At 42.5% G+C, this 22070-nt stretch overlaps 2 protein-coding genes across 12 annotated transcripts in view; one reads left to right on the plus strand and one right to left on the minus strand.

Annotated features, from left to right (window-relative positions):
- PHKA2 (phosphorylase kinase regulatory subunit alpha 2) overlaps positions 1-20446 on the plus strand; it is a 54773-nt gene extending 34327 nt beyond the window's left edge. For 2 of the 6 annotated variants that reach the window (XM_064499309.1, XM_026120766.2), the window contains 11 exons: positions 780-936; positions 2383-2462; positions 2687-2765; positions 2888-3017; positions 3433-3534; positions 4182-4300; positions 6489-6542; positions 11094-11261; positions 12819-12872; positions 14246-14446; positions 15189-20446. In XM_064499309.1, coding sequence (XP_064355379.1) covers positions 780-936; positions 2383-2462; positions 2687-2765; positions 2888-3017; positions 3433-3534; positions 4182-4300; positions 6489-6542; positions 11094-11261; positions 12819-12872; positions 14246-14446; positions 15189-15362 — 1318 coding nt within the window. In that variant the 3' untranslated portion in view covers positions 15363-20446. Of the gene's footprint in view, positions 1-779; positions 937-2382; positions 2463-2686; positions 2766-2887; positions 3018-3432; positions 3535-4181; positions 4301-4605; positions 5683-6488; positions 6543-7020; positions 8120-11093; positions 11262-12818; positions 12873-14245; positions 14447-15188 lie in introns of those variants that run through there. The other 4 variants (XM_064499318.1, XM_064499343.1, XM_064499335.1 and 1 more) reach the window with 4 other exon arrangements.
- Positions 20447-21174: 728 nt separating this feature from the next.
- The window catches only part of PPEF1 (protein phosphatase with EF-hand domain 1), a 40720-nt gene continuing 39824 nt past the window's right edge, over positions 21175-22070 (minus strand). For all 6 annotated transcript variants that reach the window (XM_064499398.1, XM_026120774.2, XM_026120768.2 and 3 more), the window contains one exon: positions 21175-21987. In XM_064499398.1, the coding sequence (XP_064355468.1) occupies positions 21794-21987 (194 nt within the window). In that variant the 3' untranslated portion in view covers positions 21175-21793. The remainder of the gene's footprint in view (positions 21988-22070) is intronic.

The following is a 22070-nucleotide window of genomic DNA, read 5'->3' on the forward strand; positions in this document are numbered from 1 at the left end:
TTTAGCAGCTTTTCTTAAAGAGCAAATGAAATCCTGAAAAATTGTCATTTTGTTGCTTAACCAAACATAACACCCTTACCTTCCTGTTTTGGACCTATTTCACTGCAGCAGTCTCTACTGGGCAGGCAGACACTCTGTCCCTGTAATAGGAGTTGAAAGGTCACTCTATAATACATCAGAACGTTGTCAACAAGAAGCACCTTTCTTGACATTGTGCAGTGAATTTCAAAATCAGGAGAGGAACAGGAAGCTTCTCTGAATTACCAGTCATGTAAGAAGTGTGGAAGTTTGGTCAACAGCTAAGGAAGAGGCAGGGCGAAAAGCTTGTAGAGTCCCTGAGACATCTGAAAAACGGGTGCAGTCTTCAGTGGTTCTGAAGAAATTGCTGAATTCTGCTATTAAAGAGCAACAAATGGGGAGTATTCCTCCAGGAAAACATCTGTATGCACAGTTATTTTAAAGCCTGATGGGAATTCCCCTGGGTGGTTTGTTTTGAAGTCACAGGCTGAGTGAGTGCTCAAGTTGGTATAAAAGTTCCTGTTATCAAGAATTTTTGTGCAAGTTACTGATTTCTGGTGAAGGCCCACGTATCCCTTGCACTTAAGCCTGTCATTTGTATGAGCAATTCAGTCAAAATCAGACTGCTCACTGTGTGAGAGGCTTAAGTAGTGTAGCATCGTAAGCTCCCTGCTTTCTCTCTCTCTGTCCTTCGTAACAGACCCCTTAGAAATCTGTTTGTTTTATCTAATAAAAATTACCTTGTCTCTCTTTTATGGCAGAGGTCCTGATTGGGATACAGAGCTAAATGGACAACATGGTGTCACTGTTCATTGTCTACTCAATGAGCTCTACAGAAAGGCAGGCCTCAATCAAGAGTGGGGCTTAATCCGTTATATTTCTGGTATCCTTAAAAAGAGAGTGGAAGTCCTGGCTGAGGTATGAAAAAAATAATGCTGGTTGTTTCCTGCCTGGAAACAGACATATAGCCACTAATGTGAGGGACAGGATCTCCAGCGTGGCCTGTGTTGGCCCTCTTCTGGTCTTACCTCACAACTTATATAGTTCCGCATTTCTCAGTAAACCTCTGTTGCTTCTCTGATCTAAAATCTTATCGCAACATCTCTAACTTTGAGTACTAAAAACTGTGCTAAGGCTGGAGTGGACTGAAAATGTTGAACTGTAAATGATTGTGAAGGCTTCATTTAATCTGTATCATCACAGAAGCTTAATTATGTGCTTTGAAACCTGTAGTTCTCATTGTTGGTGATGCATTGCTATTGTGTATAAACATTTTTGAGGACCGGTATATCATGCTAAAGACTGCAAGACCATTAGCTGGCTATTCCTGTCCCACTGGGCATACGGTCTGTGGTGTGAGCGTATGTGGATGTACAGAAGCATTAGAATGTCTGGAACTATTTAAGGTTAACAAGAAGGAGCCATTGTAAAGGTATAGATTTGATTTTGAACATTACAAAAATATTTCCTTTCAGCTATTTTAAGCATTTGTTTAATCTCCTATTTATCCTTGCTTATGTCCCAGGAACTCTTCCTGGCCATCTCCAAAGCTTTGACTGTCATACCTGGAATTGACTTCTTTACTGACAGTCTTATCTGTGGGGAGCAATTTGTGATGGTTGCCATGTGTGATTTTCTATTAAGTACATGCCCTTTTTCCATCTGCAAGACATTATGGATGAGCTGTAGAGATATGCTCACAGCAGGTTATGTATATTAAATGAATCAGATATCAACAAAGAATTGGGGAGGATGAGAGCAGAAATGATTTGTGTTGTTCCACCTTTATGAAGCGAATATACACTCTTAAAAATCTGAGGAACGTTGCTCTGTGAGGTCTTTGATTCAGAAGAACAGGTAAACTAAACACTCACTTTTAAAGGAAGTTGATATAGAAGAGTAAAACACTGGTACTGAGGGAAGCACCTATTTCAGAATGTATCCGGGTGCCTAATTCAGGAATGTGATGCCATGTATTTTGTTGTGTTTCTTTAAGAGATATATTAGTGCACAGGATTTGTAGCTAGTACTGCCATGTTTTCATTGATTAAATTTTTTTTGTCTTAAGCATTTTTTTTTTAATGATAAAGGTTAAAGTTCTTTATTGATCTGCCTGGCCCCACTGGAGTCCCTAGGTGTTATGTTGCTGATTTCACTAAGGGCAGACTCTCCTGGCCCTGTTAACCTCAGTGGAGCTTTGGCAATGTATGTTAGTTTGCAGTATTCCGCTGGATCCGTCCATTTGGTAATTAATTGACGTGCACTTAGAAATTGCTAAAGAAATGCCTCACTTTCTGGAATTAAAACTTACCATTTCCACATGACTCAGAGAAAGGTCTCTTGCTTTCTGTTGCCTTTTGACAGGCTTGCACAGACCTTCTGTCACACCACAAGCAGCTGACAGTGGGCCTGCCACCAGAACCCCGTGAGAAAACCATTACCGCGTAAGTTGGAGCTCTTTCTCAGTTCTAGAAGCAGCCTGCCTTTTGGCTTTTTCCTGATAATCTTGTTTTCAAACCTGTTTCTCACCTTCAGAAGGAGTTGCAGGCACCAAGGCGGAAAGGCCTGTGTTGCAAAGACATTCTTGGGTGACTTGGTTCCAGTGCACATTGAAGAAGTTAATAGAAAGTACTTGAGTTACTGCTAAGTGTGGTATGCTTTCTTTCAGCCCATTGCCACCTGAGGAGCTCACAGATCTTATTTATGAAGCCAGTGGCCAAGACATCAGTATTGCAGTCCTGACACAGGTACATGGCATGCGACAAAAGGGTTCTTTAAGCTGTGCCCAGGGTGATGCCACTGTTTGTTGTGTGGCCGATGATTGAGAAAGCAAACCTGAACAGGTGTCTTTATGGATTTATCCTCACAGGAAATGATTATGTATTTGGCGATGTATGTCCGGTCACAGCCTAGCCTTTTTGCAGAGATGCTCAGACTGCGCACTGGACTGATAATTCAGGTGATGGCCACTGAGCTGGCTCGGAGTCTGAACTGCTCAGGTAAGAGCATTTTACCGTAAGAGATACGGATTTACTCCTGCCTCATCTCAGTGGTTGACTTTAATTCGTACATATTAAATTCTTTTGTTAACTTCTTCATTCAACATGCACTTACAGACTTGAAAATAACTTTCCTTTTCGACTTAATGAAATACCCCCCCACCCCTCCACACGTGCCTTTTCAAACTGATACAGGTTTTAAGTCCCCCTGCTTTTAGTAAGTGCTTGAGGTCCAGATCATGAAATTATGTGCATATGTATTTAGGGATCCAGTGCCATTAATATCAGCGAGAATTAAGTCCCTAGATACCTTTGAACATTTTAGCCTTGATTATTCATTGCAGTTTTTACTTAAATCAATCTATAGTGGTGTTTGTCTTTTTTTTCTTTTTCTTTTTCTTTTCTCTTTAACTAGGTGAAGAAGCTTCAGAGAGTTTGATGAATCTAAGCCCCTTTGATATGAAAAATCTCCTACACCATATTCTGAGTGGAAAAGAGTTTGGTGTGGAAAGAAGCTGTGAGTTGTCCATTTGAGTACTTGTATATGTTAAGTGAGAACTGCAAATGCAAATTTAGATTGTCTTGTTAAGTACAAATCTCTTCTCCAGTCACATAAAATAGAGTTATAGGTAATATATTAAACACAGATGGGCAGTACATATGCGTGTCTGCCAAGAGGATATGTAAAACACATTTAGTGAAAGCTGTCTTGTATTGAAATCGATTTGTATTATTGAAAACTTGATACAAATGCCAACTTTTAAAATGAAAAAAGTTCAGTGTGACCACACTGAAAATCACAAAAAGGGTGCATCTAACCTGATTTCAAGGAGCATGTCTGTGATACCCAGGTATTCCTGACTGGCACTTCAGCTGCCTCCTGGGCTCATTCCTAAGCCCTCACAGACACGCTGGATCTCTGATGTTGTTTGAAGCTCACAGTTGCTCAGTGTCTTGGAAAATCAGTCTCCAGTACCCAAGTATGGATTTAGGCCCTTAACTTGACCTAGTCAGGTTTGAAGCATTGACTACTGATTTGAATGGATGCTTTCACCAAGAGCGTTGTACACTGGAAAAAGGATATATCTTTTTTTCTCTTCTAGGTACAATCTCATTTGCTTATCTACCTCTAGAATTTAAAAAATGTCCATTTGCTTCTTTTAGTGCGACCTGTAGATTCTTCTTCATCCAGCCCTGCAATTTCTATTCATGAAATGGGACATTCTGGCGCAACCAAAACAGAAAGAAGTGGTATTGCTAAACTGAAGAGTGAGATGAAGCAGGTGAGGGTTTTCTGTTAATGAGTTCATCAGAGAAAACAGCTGTTATGGAACTCTTGTTTTGCTGGATTTGTGCATGTTAATTTCAGCAGACCATTTTTAATGCCAAATAGATTCTTGGTAAATCACAAAAATTTCCAAATATCATTTGATTTAAAGCCGATCACTAAATATAGGGAAGAAGGGAACACATTTCCTTTTCTGTTCTTGTTTCACATTCTGAATATAAAAGAATGTGAGCAATCTCTAATGCATTCATGGCATCAACTTTAAATCAGCTTTTTTTTTTTTTATCATCTTTATCTAAGGAAAGGTCAGATTTACAAAGAGAAGCTTTGAAGTGTTTGTTCTTGTACTCCGCATCAGTCTCTAATGTGGTCTACATGTCACTTGGGAAAGACACACTTGAAGAAAAGAAGTATTGAGTTGCTTGCTTTCTGTTTTTCTTCAAGAATGGAGGGATGATTAATGCTAGAGTGTTTTTTTGAACAAGTTCAATACTTTAAATTACACAGCAACTGAGGATGTTTAGAGATACTGTATAAAACATGTCCCAAGTATTCTGAGTGAATCTGACTGATGGTTTTGTTATGAGTGTTTAGATTTGTTTTGTTTGTTTCCATTAGTAATTGTATTTGCTGTAGGTAAATACAAAGATAATGATCAGAGGAAAATACATTTATAAGAATAAAGTGGTGTATATTAAGAACATATTTTAAAAAGACTCCTGAGAGCTTAAGAAACATGCCTTCATTTCATTTGAGGATATTTCTATAAATTTCTAAGAATGTGTGCTATTTTCCTTTGATCGTATGAAACAGACCTCTTGTAAAGCTTTCAGGATGGAGTGGCATTTCTGTATGTTCTTAAAAACAGAACATTTTGATGTTAACCCAAAGATTAGTTAGTAAATCTGTACATGGTATGGATCAAGCAGGGAAGCAAAGGTTCCTGTGAGACAGTTTCTGTCTCGTGAGACACGGTCACAGTGTCTGAGCCACATTTCTGCCTTATTCTGGCTGAGGCTGCCTTGTTCCCTCCCCTGGTGCAGTTGTGCCTGTGCAGATGCTGCTAGGTGCTTACTGCAGGTTATGTTCCAGGCTCTGAAGTGACTTTGGTAATTCAGTTTGAGCATGGCTGTCAGTCTCATAGCAGACTGCGAATGTCTGACTTCATTTCCGGGAAGGAATAGGGATGTGGCACTAGGTGGCAGCATTATTTTATTCTAAATATAGAGGTGGGCCTGAGCCTGAAACCCTTTGGAATGTGTCGAGATTGGAAAGGTATTTCCTGCATTGCTTTTTCATTAGACGAACATTTTTATTGCACACAAGAGTTAACTCTTCTTGTTTTGTTGCCCCCATCTTTCCATTCATGCTGCTTCCTACCGTGCCTCACTACACTCTAAATAATTCACTAAATACTAATTTAGTGCCATACTGGTGAGGGGAAGGAGGCTCAACTGAATGTTATGAGGAACATTTCCAATACTTGCACCAACATCTGTTTACACAAGAACTGATGAGTTGAACAACCACAGTGCTCTGATTCCTGCAGCTGTTTGAGGTAAAATCAAGCCTTCACCTGGATAGTCAGTCTGAACCATTAACACTTAATTATGGGGCAAGGTGTGAGGGGGCAATTACAGAAAAGCATCATAGGTGTGAGATGGTGCATCCATGTTTCTGTGAAAATTTTGCCTTGCAACTTGTTTGCTCAGCACTGCCCACCCAGTTGGCAGCTCTCAGATTTTCTGCAGCAAGGTGACCCTCTAGCACAGACAGAAGCTACTGATGACATTACAACAGATGGTGAACAGAAGTGGAAAACTTTTTTTTTTCTTTTTTTCTTTTTTGCCAACCCCGAGTCACAGGGAGGGTTTTGTCTGTGTCTTAAACTGTGTTGGTTTATGTTTGCCTTGCTGGATTTAGGTAGATGGCGTGGTAAGCTTGGGGTTCATTGCAACAAAGCAGGTTTGTGGCACATTGGAGTCGGCCTCATAGTGAGTCTGGGAATGAGATGTCAGCGGAAGTGTGGCAGTGCAAGAGCCCAGAGACAGTGGGGGCTTTCCTCTGAGGAGCTGAGTTTATTCCATGCTTGTCTTTTCATGGGTGTGTTACTTGAACTTATTTGTGTACTGCTCTGTCATGTCTGTCTTGTTGATTTGTTGGTGTCTGTTTTTGTTTCGTAGCTCCTCCATGAGGGCCCTTCTATGTCCAGCAGCATGTTTGCTTCCAAGTCCATGGTAAAATGCCATCTGTAAATTTGCACCTTTTCTTCACTGTTTGTGTGAAAGGGCTTTAGGTCTAAACACTTCTTGTGGTTTCTCCTGCCTAAAAACTTGTTTTCAGACTCTACTTCTTTGTTTAGTTCACCCTCCCTGGGAATGAATTCTTATTTGTAATTTTAGTAGAAGTTCAGAGTCTCACATTCACATCCATTTAGATCTTCTGAAGGTTAAGCACTTGTAGCAGATTAAGCACTGTAGCAGACTCAATTACTTGATGGTGGGTTTTAAAAGTATTTAAAAGTCATGTGGCATTTATGCTGGCAGTCTCTGGACAGTAATGAACCTAGTACTGCTCCAGAATGCTAAAATGGGGATTTTATGGGCATGGATATCTTCTCAGGTAGTCAGCTTCTTTTAAGGCAGAGAACATTAGCTCTTCCTAAGCTTTCACTGTTAAGAAGGAAGGTAATTGTTTTAATATTTTTGCCAGCAGAAACCTCAGTAATTTAATGTCTGAGACTTCAGATCTCTAATGAAGACAGAAAGCTTGCACCTACACATGTACTTTGAACTGGCGGTTATGATTAGCGGATCTTTGCATCTCCAGACTCACTGTGCACATCACACCTCCCAAATGCCCTGAATATGCTATTACAGAGCCCCACTGCAAGCCTGCACCCCTTTCCCTGTGGTCTGGCCTGACAACTGCCCCAGGTGCTGCAACCTCACCTTCCCTGCACACCAGCACAGAAAGGCAGGACTTCAACGTGTGTCTGATTCAAAGACTGAGAGTTGTCGAATGAGATCTTTGCTTCCCTGAACTACCTGAGTAGCCAGATTAATTGTTGTATGCAGAACAACTTCTTTATGTAGGCACTGACCCTCCTGCTGATCTCCTGCATCCCTTAACGCTGCTAAATGGAGTGGAGGAGATGGACTGGCTGCATCAGTCACTTGGGAAAGAAAAAGACTAGAATACATCAAACTGTAAAGGGAACTTGACCTTCAGCTCTTTCTCACTGACGCCAGTAGGAGTAAAAATGGGCTTGGTTTTCATGTGTGTTGAAGTGTTTGTGTTGTGTCACTGAGCCTGTCCTTTGCAAACACTAGTACTTTGCTCAGGCAGTACATATGCTAAATTCCCTGTCAATGTGCAAAAAGGAATGAGGCAACAGAAGAGCACAGCCTCGGGGTTTGCAGAGTAGGCAGAAGGCACCTATCCTGATGTGCTAATAGGCAAAAGAATGTGGTAGTGCCACAACTTTGCAGATGGTAGATAGTAAAGATCTGCTGCCTAATTTAGTCTTGATCAAGTCTGCTAGAATAAAATAACAGAACAGTAGTGACAATAAAGGAAACAAGACTGATCACAAAATCATAGAATGGTTGAGGTTGAAGGGACCTGTGGAGATCATCTAGTCCAATCCCCCTGCTCAAGCAGGATCACCTAGAACACGTTGCACAGGATCACATGCAGGCGGGTTTTGACTGTCTCCAGGGAAGGAGACTCTACAACCTCTCTGGGTAACCTGTTCCAGTGCTCTGTCACCGTCACAGTAAAGATGTTCTTCCTCATGTCCAGATGGACCTTCCTGTGTTTCAGTTTGTGTCCATTGCCTCTTGTCCTGTTGCTGGGCACCACTGAAAATAGTCTGGCCCCACCCTCTTGACACCCTCCCTTCAGATATTTGTGTACATTGATAAGATCCCCTCTCAGTCTTCTCTTCTCCAGGCTGAACAGGCCCAGCTCTCTCAGCCTTTCCTCATAGGGGAGATGCTCCAGTCCCCTCATCATCTTCAGAGCCCTCCACTGGACTTTCTCCAGTAGTGCCGTGTCTCTCTTATGCTGGGGAGCCCAGAATTGGACACAGTACTGCAGATGTGGCCTCACCAGGGCTGAGTAGAGGGGGACGATCACCTCCCTTGACCTGCTGGCAACACTCTTCCTAATGCAGCCTGGGATACCATTGGCCTTCCTGGCCACAAGGGCACATTGCTGGCTCATGGTTAACTTGTTGTCCACCAGGACTCCCAGGTCCTTCTCCACAGAGCTGCTTTCCAGCAGCTGAACCCCCAGCCTATACTGGTGCATGGGGTTATTCCTCCCTAGGTGCAGGACTCTGCACTTGCCTTTGTTGAACTTCATGAGGTTCCTCTTCGCCCCACTCTCCAGCCTGTCCAGGTCTCTTTGAATGGCAGCACAGCCCTCTGGCGCATCAGGCACTCCTCCTGGTTTTGTATCTTCTACAAACTTGCTGAGGGTGCACTCTGTCCCTTCATCCAGGTCCTTGATGAATAAATTGAATAATACCAGACGCAGTGCTGACCCCTGTGGGACACTGCCAGATACCGGCCTCCGACTAGACTCTGTGCCACTGATCACAACCCTCTGAGCTCTGCCATTCAGCCAGTTCTCAGTCCACCTCACTGTCCACTCATCTAACCCACACTTCCTGAGCTTATCTATGAGGATGTTATGGGAGACAGTGTCGAAAGCCTTCCTGAAGTCAAGGTAGACAACATCCACTGCTCTCTCCTCATCTACCCAGCCAGCCATTCCACCATAGAAGGCTCTCAGATTGATTAAGCATGATTTCCCCTTGGTGAATCCATGCTGACTACTCTTGATCACCACCTTTTCCTCCACATGCTTAGAGATGACATCCAGGATGAGCTGTTCCCTCACCTTTCCAGGGATGGAGGTGAGGCTGACTGGCCTGCAGTTTCCTGGGTCTTCCTTCTTGCCCTTTTTGAAGACTGGAGTGACATTGACTTTCTTCCAGTCCTCAAGTACTTCTCCTGTTCTCCATGACCTTTCAAAGATGATGGAGAGTGGCCTAGCAATAGCATCTGCCAGCTCCCTCAGCACTCATGGGTGCATCCCATTGGGGCCCATGGATTTGTGGGTCAAGTTTGTCTAAATGACCTCTAACCTGATCCTCCTTGACCAAGGGAAAGTCTTCCGTTCTCCAGACTTTCTCCCTGGTCTCCAGGGTCTGGGATTCCTGATGGCTGGCCTTAGCAGTAAAGACTGAACCGAAGAAGGCATTCAGTAACTTTGCCTTCTTTGTATCCTTTGTCACCCTGAGTCCCTGTCCCATCCAGCAGCAGGCCCACATTTTCTCTAGCCTTCCTTTTGCTACTGATGTATTTGAAGAAGCCCTTCTTGCTGTCCTTGACATCCCTTGCCAGATTTAATTCCAAATGGGCCTTGGCCTTCCTCGTCACATCCCTGCATACTCTGACAACCTTCCTATATTCATCCCAAGTGGCCGGTCCCTTTTTCCATGTCCTGTATACTTCCTTCTTCTGTTTGAATTTTGCCAGGAGCTCCTTGTTCATCCATGCAGGTCTCCTGCCCCCTTTGCTTTACTTCTTACTCATAGGGATGCACTGATCTTGAGCTTGGAAGAACTGATGTTTGAATATTAACCAGCTCTCTTGGACCTGCCTTCCTTCTAGGGCCCAAACCCATGGGATTCCTCCAAGTAGGTCCCTGAAGAGGCCAAAGTTTGCTCTTCTGAAGTCCAGGGTTGTGATCCTACTTACTGCCCTGCTTCTTCCTCATGGGATCCTGAACTCCACTATCTCATGGCCACTGCAGCCAAGGCTGCCCCCAACCTTCACACCTCCAACCAGTCCTCCTTTATTTGTTAGTACAAGGTCCAGCAGCACACTTCTTGTTGGCTCCTCCACCACCTATGTGAAAAAGTTATCAGCAGTGCTCTGCAGGAACCTCCTGGACTGTTTGTGCCTAGCTGTGTTGCCTTTCCAGCAGATGTCAGAGCGGTTGAAGTCCCCCATGAGAACCAGGGCTTGTGATCGTGAGGCTACTTCCAGCTGTCTGTAGAAGGCCTCATCAACTTCCCCTTGCTGATCAGGTGGCCTGTAGTAAACATCCACAACAGTGTCACCCAAACAACAGTGTCACCCATGCTAGCCTGCCCTTTAATCCTTACCCAAAAGTTCTCAATTCACTCTTCATCCACCCCTAGGCAGAGCTTGATACATTCCAGTTGCTCTCTCACATAAAGAGCAACTCCACCACCTCCTGATACTTACAGAGAGTCAGGCATAGTAATTACATGACTATATAAAGGCAATTTGTCAACATATATTAATGGAGTTTTTTGCATGGAGGAGTTATCTTGCTGGAGTCGTGGACCTTTTGGTCCACCCTTTGGTCTCTCACAATACTGAGCCTGAAGTCCAAGTCAGACATACTGCAAATCCTACCATCTTTCACACCAGTGCCACTGCCAGCCAGCCCATCCTTGTTAAAATAACCATGCCTGGTGTTGAACCACCCAGTGAAGTTGACCAAGTTATGTCTTCTTAAACTGCTTGCCTATTCTGTTTAGAAATGGTTGGAGTACTTCAGAAGTGAAGCTCGTTGTGAAGGGGGGAGGAGAGGAAGGGATCAGTCCTGGTCTATCATCTAGTACATCATGGCCTACATTTTCTCTTTGTTCTGAGTTAACATTGTAACAGAATGATGTAACTGGTCAGGAGAGGGTCAGTGGCTGTAAAAAAAGCAGCTTACAAAGGCTTTAATGTTTCTTTCAGAGGGGCAGTACTCCATCATCTCCCACTAGTACTTCTCCCACGGGCTCTGATGGAGGCATTAGCTGGCGTAACCGCCATGGGCAGTGGCTTCGCAGGAGGAGGCTTGATGGTGCTATTAATAGAGTTCCTGTCGGCTTTTATGAGAAAGTGTGGAAGATCCTTCAGAAGGTAAGTTGACACCTATGGAAAGCAGGAAGCAAGTAAGCTGTACAGTATCATGGGAAGATGGTTGCAGAGGTATTGTGTTGGTGGGAGTTAAAGTTGGCCCACATGCAAACTAGAATTATTAGAGGGATGTATATATTGAATATATAAAGGCTTCATTAACACAAATTCATATGTTAGTTTAAAAACGTATTTCCTCTGAAAATACCAGCACTGAGCTCCAGCCATACCGTTCTGTTTCACCACTTGTTTTGCATTGCTCCTGACTAATGCAAGTTGTGGTGACTGCCACTGAGGGGCAGTGCAATGCAGTACAATTCATGTGCTCCAGTTCAGAAAGGCTGGAAGGAGTGAAGTAAGAAACTGCAGTTACTCTTTCAAAATGTCTTCCAATCTCTTGCTGACTCTTCAGAGCTTTATGGCGTTCTTAACGTTTTCTGTTTGTTTTTAAATGAGAAATAAACCTTGCCAGCATCTTGGAGATCAGTGGTATGGAAAGGTATTGAAACAAATTTCCAGGAAGGAGAATTTCCATTCATTTCAGAGCGATTGTGCACCTGTTCTTCTGCTTTGCTGGCTGAAAGCCAGCATTCGACACCTTGCAGCACTGAGTTGTTCATGCCTACACAGTTGGAAAGATGATGTGCCTCACCAGCTCAGGCTGCTTTTGGTTGTGCTTTTAAAATAATTTGTGTTGAAACTGTTAGTGTTGATGTCAGCAAAGGCAAGTCATATTTTGCCACTAGATTTACTAATGGGATCTTTCAATACAGTGGGTATTACTTCTGTCCTGACCTACTGTAATAGCTGGGAGTATTTAGTGGTTTTCTGGCTATTAATTATACTTATTTAAATTGTCTTCAGTCTTTTGTCCTTAAACTCTCTTTGGGCTATTCATGAAAATGCTCTCTTTTTCTTGGTACGTTTTTGTACCTCAGATAGCCATATGTGTCATTCCTCAGCCTGCCGTTTTGCTCTTTAGGTTTTGTCACCCTTTTCTCATATGCCAGCTGGTATTCCTAACACCACCATCGCCTCCCCCCCACCATTTGTAGCCCATTTCCAAGAACCACAACATGTTGACGTCCCGGAGTTGTGGTGCCCTGAATCTTGAGCACTAAAATAAATTGGTTTTTTAGCCAAAATACAAAATAAAGGTTCTCACTTACAAAGTCTGTTGTCTTGCTTTTGCATTGACTTTTATTTTTACATCCTTTCCCTATGTTCTCTTTGACTGGCTTTCATCTTTTGTGTGCCGCTTGCTGTAGTGACTGTCTAAGTATTTTGCTCCCTTTCATTAGCTAGATTGGCATACACTGCACTGCCAAAGGGCCATGTAAGGTTATTTATAGCATTTGCCTGGTTACGTAATAACTGGTTGCATGATAACTTTTTCAGCAAAGGTGAAATAATATTTTTAAGAGTTTTTTCACTTGTTTTTTTACTGAAAGTAGCTGCATTTCAAAGAGCAGCATTTCTAGGAGAAAAGTTAGCTTGTTTCAGAGAGCACTTGGATTTACTAGAAAGAACCGTATTCATTGTCAAAATGTTTTGTTTCAGTGCCACGGCCTGTCCATTGATGGGTTCGTCCTTCCTTCCTCAACTACCAGAGAGGTACAGTAAAATGGCTTTTCTAGCCGTCTGATTGAATGTTTGATTTTACAGCATAAGATGGGATGGGAACATTGTTGCAAATCGTTGGTTTTAAGAAGATTTGAAGTAGCTGCTGCTGTGGGAGGGGCCCAAGGTCTACATCTTGCCTGCGGTATCTCCGCCCGCTTTGGTTGGGGCTGTGCAGATGAGTTCCCTCTGGGCAGGCCCGGAAGCGGGTTTGTGGCAGGTGCCTTCGTGACACCTGCCCTCTGCACACCTTCACTGGGTACTGTGCACATTGAGCAGTGCTTGAAAGAGGGCAGCTGATACCAGTCATTTAAAGCAGAGTGAGGAAAAACTCTACTTGGGTGGAGTAAAGTAGACTCATTGCTTTCTTGCTACTTTTCTTTTAAAATGCTGTTACTGTAGCCAGTGAATTTTGGCATCACAGTCTCGAAAGTAAATACCAATTCAGGGTGACTGTTTCTAACTAAAGCATTGACCTTTTAAATCAATATCCTTTCCTTACACTTTTTCCTTAGTTGGATTGCCACTCCGTCTCTAGGCACTCTGGCAAATTTTAAATCACATCTATATAACAAACAACTTCTGTGAACAGTAATCATCAGCGAAAGAAAAGTGCTCGTGTGCCTGAGACTGTTTTCCTGTCAGGTTCCCTAAGCTTTGCCTCTGGTTTCCTCCTTTTCTGAGAGGGTGGTAACAGCTGAAGAGAAGAGCTAGAATTTTCTGCCAGATTTCAACCTTATTTTTCAGAATGGAGAACTTTATTCCTATTGTGTAGATAAATAGGCTTATATTTTTAGTCTGTCAGACCTAGACAGTGTCTAATTTTGCTGTTTAAAGGAATCAAACTAAATAAGCACAAAACTCCTAAAGCGTCAGCATTTCACGTAACATCCACGCAGCTCTGCCAGTGCAAATTAGGTTGCTCTGCAACAGTGTAGCACTAGCGCAGTGTGAAATGGCATTTATTTTAAGCAGATGGTTATTTTTGAATCACTAAAGTAATTTTGGCTTTGCAACCAATCTGCAATGCCAGAAAGATACTTCGAAGAGAGAGTGCGTGAGACTGCTGTAGCATTAGAAGCAAAGAGTTAATATGCAAGCTAATTCCTGTATGTAAATAAAATGTGTGTATAATGGGTTGTAGGACTGTAGAACAGTTTTCTGGAAGTTGCATAACAGTTTGTAGGATCTGGGCCTAGTGATACAAAAAGTTTCTGTCAATGCTAAGCCAAACAAACATCTTGTTTGCTTTAGTCAGACTACCCCTATATGCAAAGAAGAGCATATGTTTACATGTTTGGAGGATATGGGGAGCTAGTCTTTTGGATTTGTCAGTTTTTCTTTCCGTTTCCACTCAAACTTGACAGATGACCCCATGTGAAATCAAGTTCGCTGTGCATGTGGAGTCAGTGCTCAACCGCGTATCCCAGCCTGAGTACAGGCAGCTCTTGGTGGAAGCTATTCTCGTTCTGACGTTCCTGTCTGACATCGAGGTGAACAGCATTGGGGGTATCATCCACGTGGATCGAATAGTGCATGTGGCCAATGACCTATTTCTGCAGGAACAGGTGAATTCAAAGTGCAGTGGTGGAAAGCCTTCACATTTGAATTTGTGCTCTGTTTTTTTTTCCTGTTTGTTTTTTGTAGGTATGATGAGTTTGATCTTTTTTCCTTATGCTTTCCCCCAACAAAGATAGACCAAATCACTTAAGTATCTTCTGGAAATATATTTGGAAAATTAATTTAAGAATTGTGGGAGATGTAAAAGGAGCACGCTTTCAGTTCTAGTGGCTCACAATCTCTGAAGTAAGTGGGTAGATTGAAGAGTTTTGTTTTACAAAAACACTGCAAGAGCTACTCAGAGAGAGAGAGAAAGCATTCAGTCTTCTGTCACTAGAAAATCTGTGCAGATATAACTACTAGAGACAGAACAGCTCAGAGACTACAGTATGTGAATGCAGGACAGTAGAGGAGAGAGAACATTCAAGTCCAGGTTTGCTGCATACAAACTCCTCCTAATCATAAAAGAGTATTATGAGAGGAAAGAATAAATCTTTAGAATTACCAAAATTTGAGTGATCAAAAAGAAAAAAAAAAGGACAAAATCTGTGAAGTTAGATATTCCTTGTTTACTTGCACTGATCCAACTAAGTCATGTGTGTCCTATAATTCTGAGTAAGGCTTTAATGAGGGAAGGGAGAATTACTTTCAGTATTCAGCACAAATGAATAATAGTCATGAGGAGGTTCTTATCCAATAAATAAGCATAAATATCTAATTTTCCCTACTTCTTTGCTTGTGTCTTTCCAGAAATCATTTGGAGCTACGGATAACATCTTAGAGAAAGACATAGCCACAGGAATTTGCCACTTTTTCTATGACAGTGCTCCAAGTGGGGCCTATGGAACCATGACATACCTAACAAAAGCCATAATTATTTATTTACACGATTTTCTTCCTAGCACAGGCTGCACGATGCAATAAGCAATGCCTTGTGAGGGAGGGAAAACTAAGCTCTTTCTTCCCCTTTCCCTGTGATGAACCTCTTGTTTAGTTGCTGTACGTATGTCTATGTGCTACCTCAGCATTTTACACTGTTCATCATGTTACGTGCATGCTTTCCTGCGGGAGACAGGCAGGTGGAATTTGGCCTAGTTTTAAGGGAGGACATGGGAAATATACACACGATGAGGCCTATTCTGCCTAATATGCATAAACGTAATTCATATTAAATTAGCAAGAATTATACAGCTCTACCAACAGGAAAATAGATTAATCTGTGGACATCAAAAGGCATAATAAAATGAGGGAGCTGTATCTTGAGCATAAAGTCTCCCAAATATGGAAAGTAATGGAATTCATTAATTTTTCTCCTACTATCTGTAAATTTACATCATTGTGAATCACTAATGCACAGTGTGAATAAGCCAGGGACATTTAAATTAAAGAAGTGGGACATTTAAATTAAAGAAATAGGAATAACTTGAAATAAACAGGTGAAATTTTAATACAGGTTTATCCTGATTCTCATCTCATTTGCACCTAGCTAGTACAGGGCTCGTGCCAGTGGAGACAAATGTCTTAAAATATCCGCAAATTTGAGATGATAGCCTCTCTAAGGAAGCTGCATCTCTCTTTTAATCTGAGTGAAGTAGCTTTCTTCCCCACATCCCCCAAAGCTTTGGAACCAAAATCTCAGACTCCAGCTTCTGCAAGGTGACAGACAATTTTATGCCTGTGATTCTTTTCACTGAATGGGGAAAGATAAACCTCTTCCACTCAAACATCCTTTTCAAGTCCAGATCCTTTTCCTCACAGATAGCCTCAGAGTTAGGAACAGCATAATTGCCACCCTTCCAGCACAGGCTGAATTTATGGGAGGCTTTGATGTTTTTTGTTTTGGGGGGATTGGGTTTTATTTCTTGAAGATGCACTTGTCACATGCAGGTAGGGATGGGCTCTGCAGTTAGAAGTCTCCCTTCAGACAGCTCCCGGGGTAGTGCTTGCGGCTATTTTGAGCTCTTACGCACAGCCTGTACAAATTCATCAAGCAGGAGATGCAGGACTGCAGAGCTCTCCCTGCGCGGTACCCCCAGCTGGGACTGAGGGGAAGATGACAGGTTGTGTGTGCATGTGTGTGTGAAGAGCACCCATGTAGAAGGGGCCTTGAGTCTGTCCACTGAAAACTAGTCTCTGCTGCTCCTTTGAGCTACTTTAAGAACAGGGGAATGTCCTGCAGGGAAATGGCTGTGGCCATTTAAACCGAAAGTAAAGGTAGGCTGCCTCTGGAAGGGAAAAGCCTGCTTCCCCCCAAACACCAGCTGTGGTTTACCACCTCTCACCTTTACTGGCACTGCTGTTTTTGCCACCACACCCAGCTGATCTGGCTGACAACTTACAGAAATTTTACCTTGGAAAGTGACTGTAGTTTGTTTGCCATGGGCTCCTTCAGCAGCATTAGGGGTACCAGCACAGCTGCTCTGTGCACAGGAAGGATCAGAATAGGTCTGGTTTGCCAGGCAAAGGGAAAAGAGGAGGTAAGGCCTAAAAAGGTAACCAGAATCTGTGCTGTTAAGCCTTGTAGGTGTATTTCTGTGAGACCCTCCTCTACTTTTGCAAGATGTAACTGCTATTTTTACAGGATTCTAAAACATTGTTTTTTTGTTTTGTTTTGTTTTCAACAGTAGTAGGTGGTGCTTTTGAAAATTAGTTCTTTGATTCCAGTTTCAGTGTTTATTCTGATATCTGAAATACTTCGATGAAAGCAGGGAAATAAATCTGTCTCACTTGCCAGTGGCCAGCAGCCATGGTCCCAGGGGACTTGAGCTTCAGGTGTCAGTCCCACCCCTCTTGCCATCTCTTTATGGAGTCAGCACTGCTGTCACAACATCTAGACATTTGCTTGAGGGAGTGAGGGCAGAGCTACAGGCATGGGAGGTTTTAGGGGGCAGTTTAGATTCCCAGAGAATAAGAGTGTTTGTTGGTCCAAGAAACTAGCAACATGCATCTCACAGGATGTATTTATGTTCTTAGAGAGACAAGTACTGTGTTAACCACCATGAAAACTGTGGACCTATTGAGATGTTTGTATAAAGATATAGTTCATGTATGATTAGTACACTTGGATGTGGAAGTCATTTTATTGGTGTTGTGCCTGTTTTGTATGGTTTGGCTTTCATTATGCTTCTTGAGGTGTTTATATATATGTAATCTGAGAGATCACTTAGATTGTTTACCAGTAAATGAAAATAAAATCCTCCGTATAGTATAAACAGACAAGCCTTACAGTGCAAGCACAAGTACACCAAAGCATGTATGACAGTTTCTTGTTCTATTCAGTATTATGTGAAGTGTCAGGATTTGCAGGTACTTTTGCTTTTCTTGTTGAATCCTAGCTTGTGAGAGATGCAAGATGATTTTCTCTCAGACTTTTTTTTTAATTACTTTTTTTAATCCTACAGCATGAACTCCTAAAACAGAATTTTTCAGAAACAAGAAAGAATGCTAAAATAGTTGTTTTTTACATGCAGCAGCATTCAAGTCTAAAACAGTGGTTTGGAGCCTACAGCAAAACATACATACACACCCTTAACTCTATTTTTTTAATGGGGGTAGCATCAAGCCTCTTTAATTTAAAAGTCATACTGTGACCTAGGTTATCGTATGTTGTTCAGAAGCAGTGGTTTTATTATCTTCTTGTCACTTTCAGATCTTCAAATGCAGGCACTTAAAAAATATCTGTACAGTGATTTGAAGAGTTTAGATAGAAAGGTATAAGGCGATGGTGAAGAATGGGATTCTGAAACAACATGAGTGGAAGGAAGACTCATTTTACTTCCAGGTCAGGCACTGTTGCTGCTCTCTGCTGAGTTACCATTCAAACAGAAAGACCAGAGCATCACAGTTACTGCAGACCTAATTAAGCAATTAAGGGTTTCTACAGAGCCCCCACATTGAGGATCCACTTGTGTTTACTCAGTAGTTAGAAAACACAGCTAGCACTGAGGCTGGTGAGTGCGGCCCCTTTTAAGGCAAATAACAACTTTGCAGTTTGTGCAGGGTGAGCTAATTGGCAGTGACTTGATTTGGCTGTCAGGCTTCCCAGGGGAGTGACAAGTAGATGACAGGGCCCAACTCCAAGTCCCTGTAAACTCATTTACAGAAAGAAGCAAGACAAGGGTAAACAGATGCATCAAGTCTCTCAGAAATAAGGGCGTTAGTGGAATTAAAATAGACCCACCTGAGACCTAGTCTTTCCAGCCTGACATGCACGGCTGTCGTGAGCAGAGTTTGCAGCTGTGGGGATGCAAACACCTGCACTGCTGCAGGTGGTAAGCCAGGCAAAAACAAAAGAGGGCTGTTCGGGGTGCTCAGCAGAATAATAAAATGTGACAAGCACCAGGCAAATACCACGTGCTGGACTAAGCCCAGCTCCTGCCAGGTCCTCCCCGTTCACTGCTTCTTGACTGTTCCGTAGCCCGCTGCTGCGCTAGGGATGCCAAGTTCGTTGACCTGCTTCATCCCAGGTTAAAAGCACCGTTAATCCCTGCTGCCATTCGTACAAATAGACAGGAAACCTTAGTAGTGCAGGTGCAAAGTCTGCCTGGCTGTGTCAGGCTGAGTGTGGTCTCCCTGCTTGGGGGAAGAGCCCTGCTTGTTCCTGGGAGGGCAAAGTGAGCTGTGCTGTTCCCGGCAGCCCCAGGAAGGGGCCCATGCTTTTCAGAGGACGTAGCAAAATGCCTGAGCCATTCAGTGCGGGTCTGGAGCACTGTCGCACTGCACAACTCTTGTAGCAGCAAGAGCCTTGGGTATAATCCAGCAACAATGGCAGCAACTTCCTAGTTCGGACCAAAATTAGGAGCGGTGTTGCCAGGTCACCAGGACAGGGGGTGTGTGCATGGGCGGGCGTGTGCATGTAAAGACTGGCTATACCTCCAGGACAGGAGTTAGCGTGTTCAGCTGCAGACTCATTCAGTCCCTGCTCAAAGGACCACTCCTATCTGCTAAATGAAGTGGCCACTGAATAAAATAGCAGGGTAAAAAAAATAATTTTTGGAGGGTTATGGAAGAAGAGCTTCAACAGGAAGGAGAGTTTGGATTTAAGTACATGTAGTGGGCTCTCTCCCAAACCTAGTTTTAGTTTTAGTTGACTTTTATTGCTGGCATTACATATTACACATACTTACTTTCCCCTTCCCCATTATAGGCTCTTGTGTACCTATAATGGCTGATAGGGTAGGCTTTATTTTTTTTTCTTCTTTTTGTGTCTAGATGACTCAGATCCTCCCATAGTTCACTACTATATCCCTACAAGCCCCTTTTCAGTGTATGCTAAGCAAAGCACTGGACTATGACCTTACCTTTAGTGTCCCCACTCATGAAGTCATCCCTCAAGGCGAACATCCTTCAAGTTAATTTTACAGTAGCTCAGGAGCAGATTACTAGAATGGGACATCTAAGGTGAGGGCATTGAGGATGTTTCTGAGCTCCCACATCTTGTTGCACACCCCAGTTTTGCCCTCTCACTTTTGCAGGGAATGGCAGGGGGCTGCGAGAAAGGGCTCAGAGTTGCACTGTCCCCTTCCACCTTGTTAGTTGGTGTCCCCAGTAAGGAAACTGGTGGACAGCGATCCAGAGGATCAGGGAAGCGAGATCTCACCAAGCACCGTGAGGTGCATCCAGTTTAGGTGCAGCTTTCTTTTGGTTGCTCCACTGGAATAAGGTGGGAACAGTCCTCACAGTGCATAGATCAGAATAAATGCATGCTACAAAATATATATTTAGTATTACCAGTGCTGCTAAAATTTTCCTATAAGCTGTATGTTTGTACTCCTAAAAATTTTTTTTCTTTCTTTCCAGTAGAAATAATTGTGTGTGTATTTGTTCATTCATCTGTAAAGTTACAGAATACTTCTGGAAAAGCATTTTGTATGTAATTGATTTGAAAAATAAGAAAGAGCAGCACCTTCAGCATGGGCTGCTATTAACAGTCTGTGGTGAAAAAGTGGGAAGGATTTTTTTTTTGTACTTTTGAAACTGTTATTCTTAAATAAAATCTAGCTACTTAACTCTGTTAGTCTTTCATTAAATTTTAGAGACTGGCTAGGTTGGAACTTTTCCCACCCAAAAGCACCTTGTATTTACTAAGATGGAATTTGGCTGCATCTCAGTTGAAGCAGTGTGTTGGTTTCAGAGTACAGTACACAAGAGAGGGTCTGGATCTCCCTGGTCTCCCCCATACACTGAAGAGCAGGTAGGGACGGTACTTACAGGAATGGGAGTATTAGCCTACAACATTTGGGGCTGGGAGAGGGTGGTTGCAATCTTCCATCTTAGCATGGTCCAGAAACTCAGTTTGGTATTTTACCAGTTTACTGTACTTGATAAAATCAAAGAATTTATGCTTAACTTTTTATGCAAGAATCTTTAGATTCAGTAGTATCAAAATCTGTTTACTTTTGTGTTCTTACTTTGAGGAAACCCAGTTCACATTCAGGAAAAAAGCAGTGTTCTACTGTAATATATGTAGGATACCAAAATACAGGCAAAAAGACACTACCTTTTTTTTTTTATCATTATCATGAAAGCTAAAGCTTTATTTTGTTATCTGTCATGTTATGATAACATGCTATGGATTTAGCCTTCATTAAGATGATGAGTTATGACTTCTTAGCCAAAACCCCCACAAATGTAGGCAAGAGTAACCAGTGGCAAGAGGAAACCTATTACAAGTGTAAACACTTTTAAAATAGTATCCTTTAAATTTGTGTCTTTAAACTTCAATAAGAATGGGTAGTGACCTGGAATGTTTAATGTCACTGCATCATGCAAAGAGAACAGTTAAATGCAGAACTACATATTTTAACTAGCTGTTTCTTCTTCCTTGTTTTTCCCCTCCTGGATTGGATAGTCCACAGAAGGCCTCTTTTGTTCCTGTTAGAGTTCCATGTTATTAATCAAAGAGAGTCTGATATGTTCCTCGTGGTAATCAGTAGTTCCTCAACTGTTTATAAGGGCTGCTGAGAAAAACATACCAAGGTTTCTCTCCCACTAGGTTATAGGTCCTATGTTGGCAGTGTTCAGAAGGTGGATTGTTGGGTGAGACACCACCAAGGGTGAGAATAAATGGTAACACACTGATGTGGCAGTGATGCTGTAATACTGTAAGTAGTGTTTTTTCATCTTGTCTGTCTCATTATTAGCAGGTATATATCATACAGAAGGGACTAAATAAAGGCTTACACAGTGAGCACGATGCTTTTGTTTGTTCTAGTCCATGTATTTATCAAGCTTACCAAATCAAGCAGCCCATTCAGTGTTTGCCAGTCTGGAAACTGGTTTCCGAAGCAACCCATGACTAGTGGCAGAAAGGTGAGTTGAGCTTCCATCAGGAACTCTCAAGAAGTTCTGCTTCTTCATTCATCTGCCTTTTTATCTAGTCTATGAACCACATGAAAGGCCTCTAAAAATTCATTGAAGTCAATGTTGCCATCTTTGTTGTAGTCTATGCTGTTGGCTAACTTGTCAATGGTTTCGTTGTCTATTTGGATTCCCATGTGAACACAGAAGAGTCTCCATGTCTGGTGGAATTCGTCAAGAGAAATCAGGCCTAGAGGGGACACACGGCAGATTGCTTTTTCCAGTGCTCTCTCCCCTTCCTATGTACACGCATGCACATTCCCTCACTGCCAG

Source organism: Dromaius novaehollandiae, chromosome 1 (genome assembly GCF_036370855.1).
Source record: "Dromaius novaehollandiae isolate bDroNov1 chromosome 1, bDroNov1.hap1, whole genome shotgun sequence".
NCBI lineage: Eukaryota > Metazoa > Chordata > Aves > Casuariiformes > Dromaiidae > Dromaius > Dromaius novaehollandiae.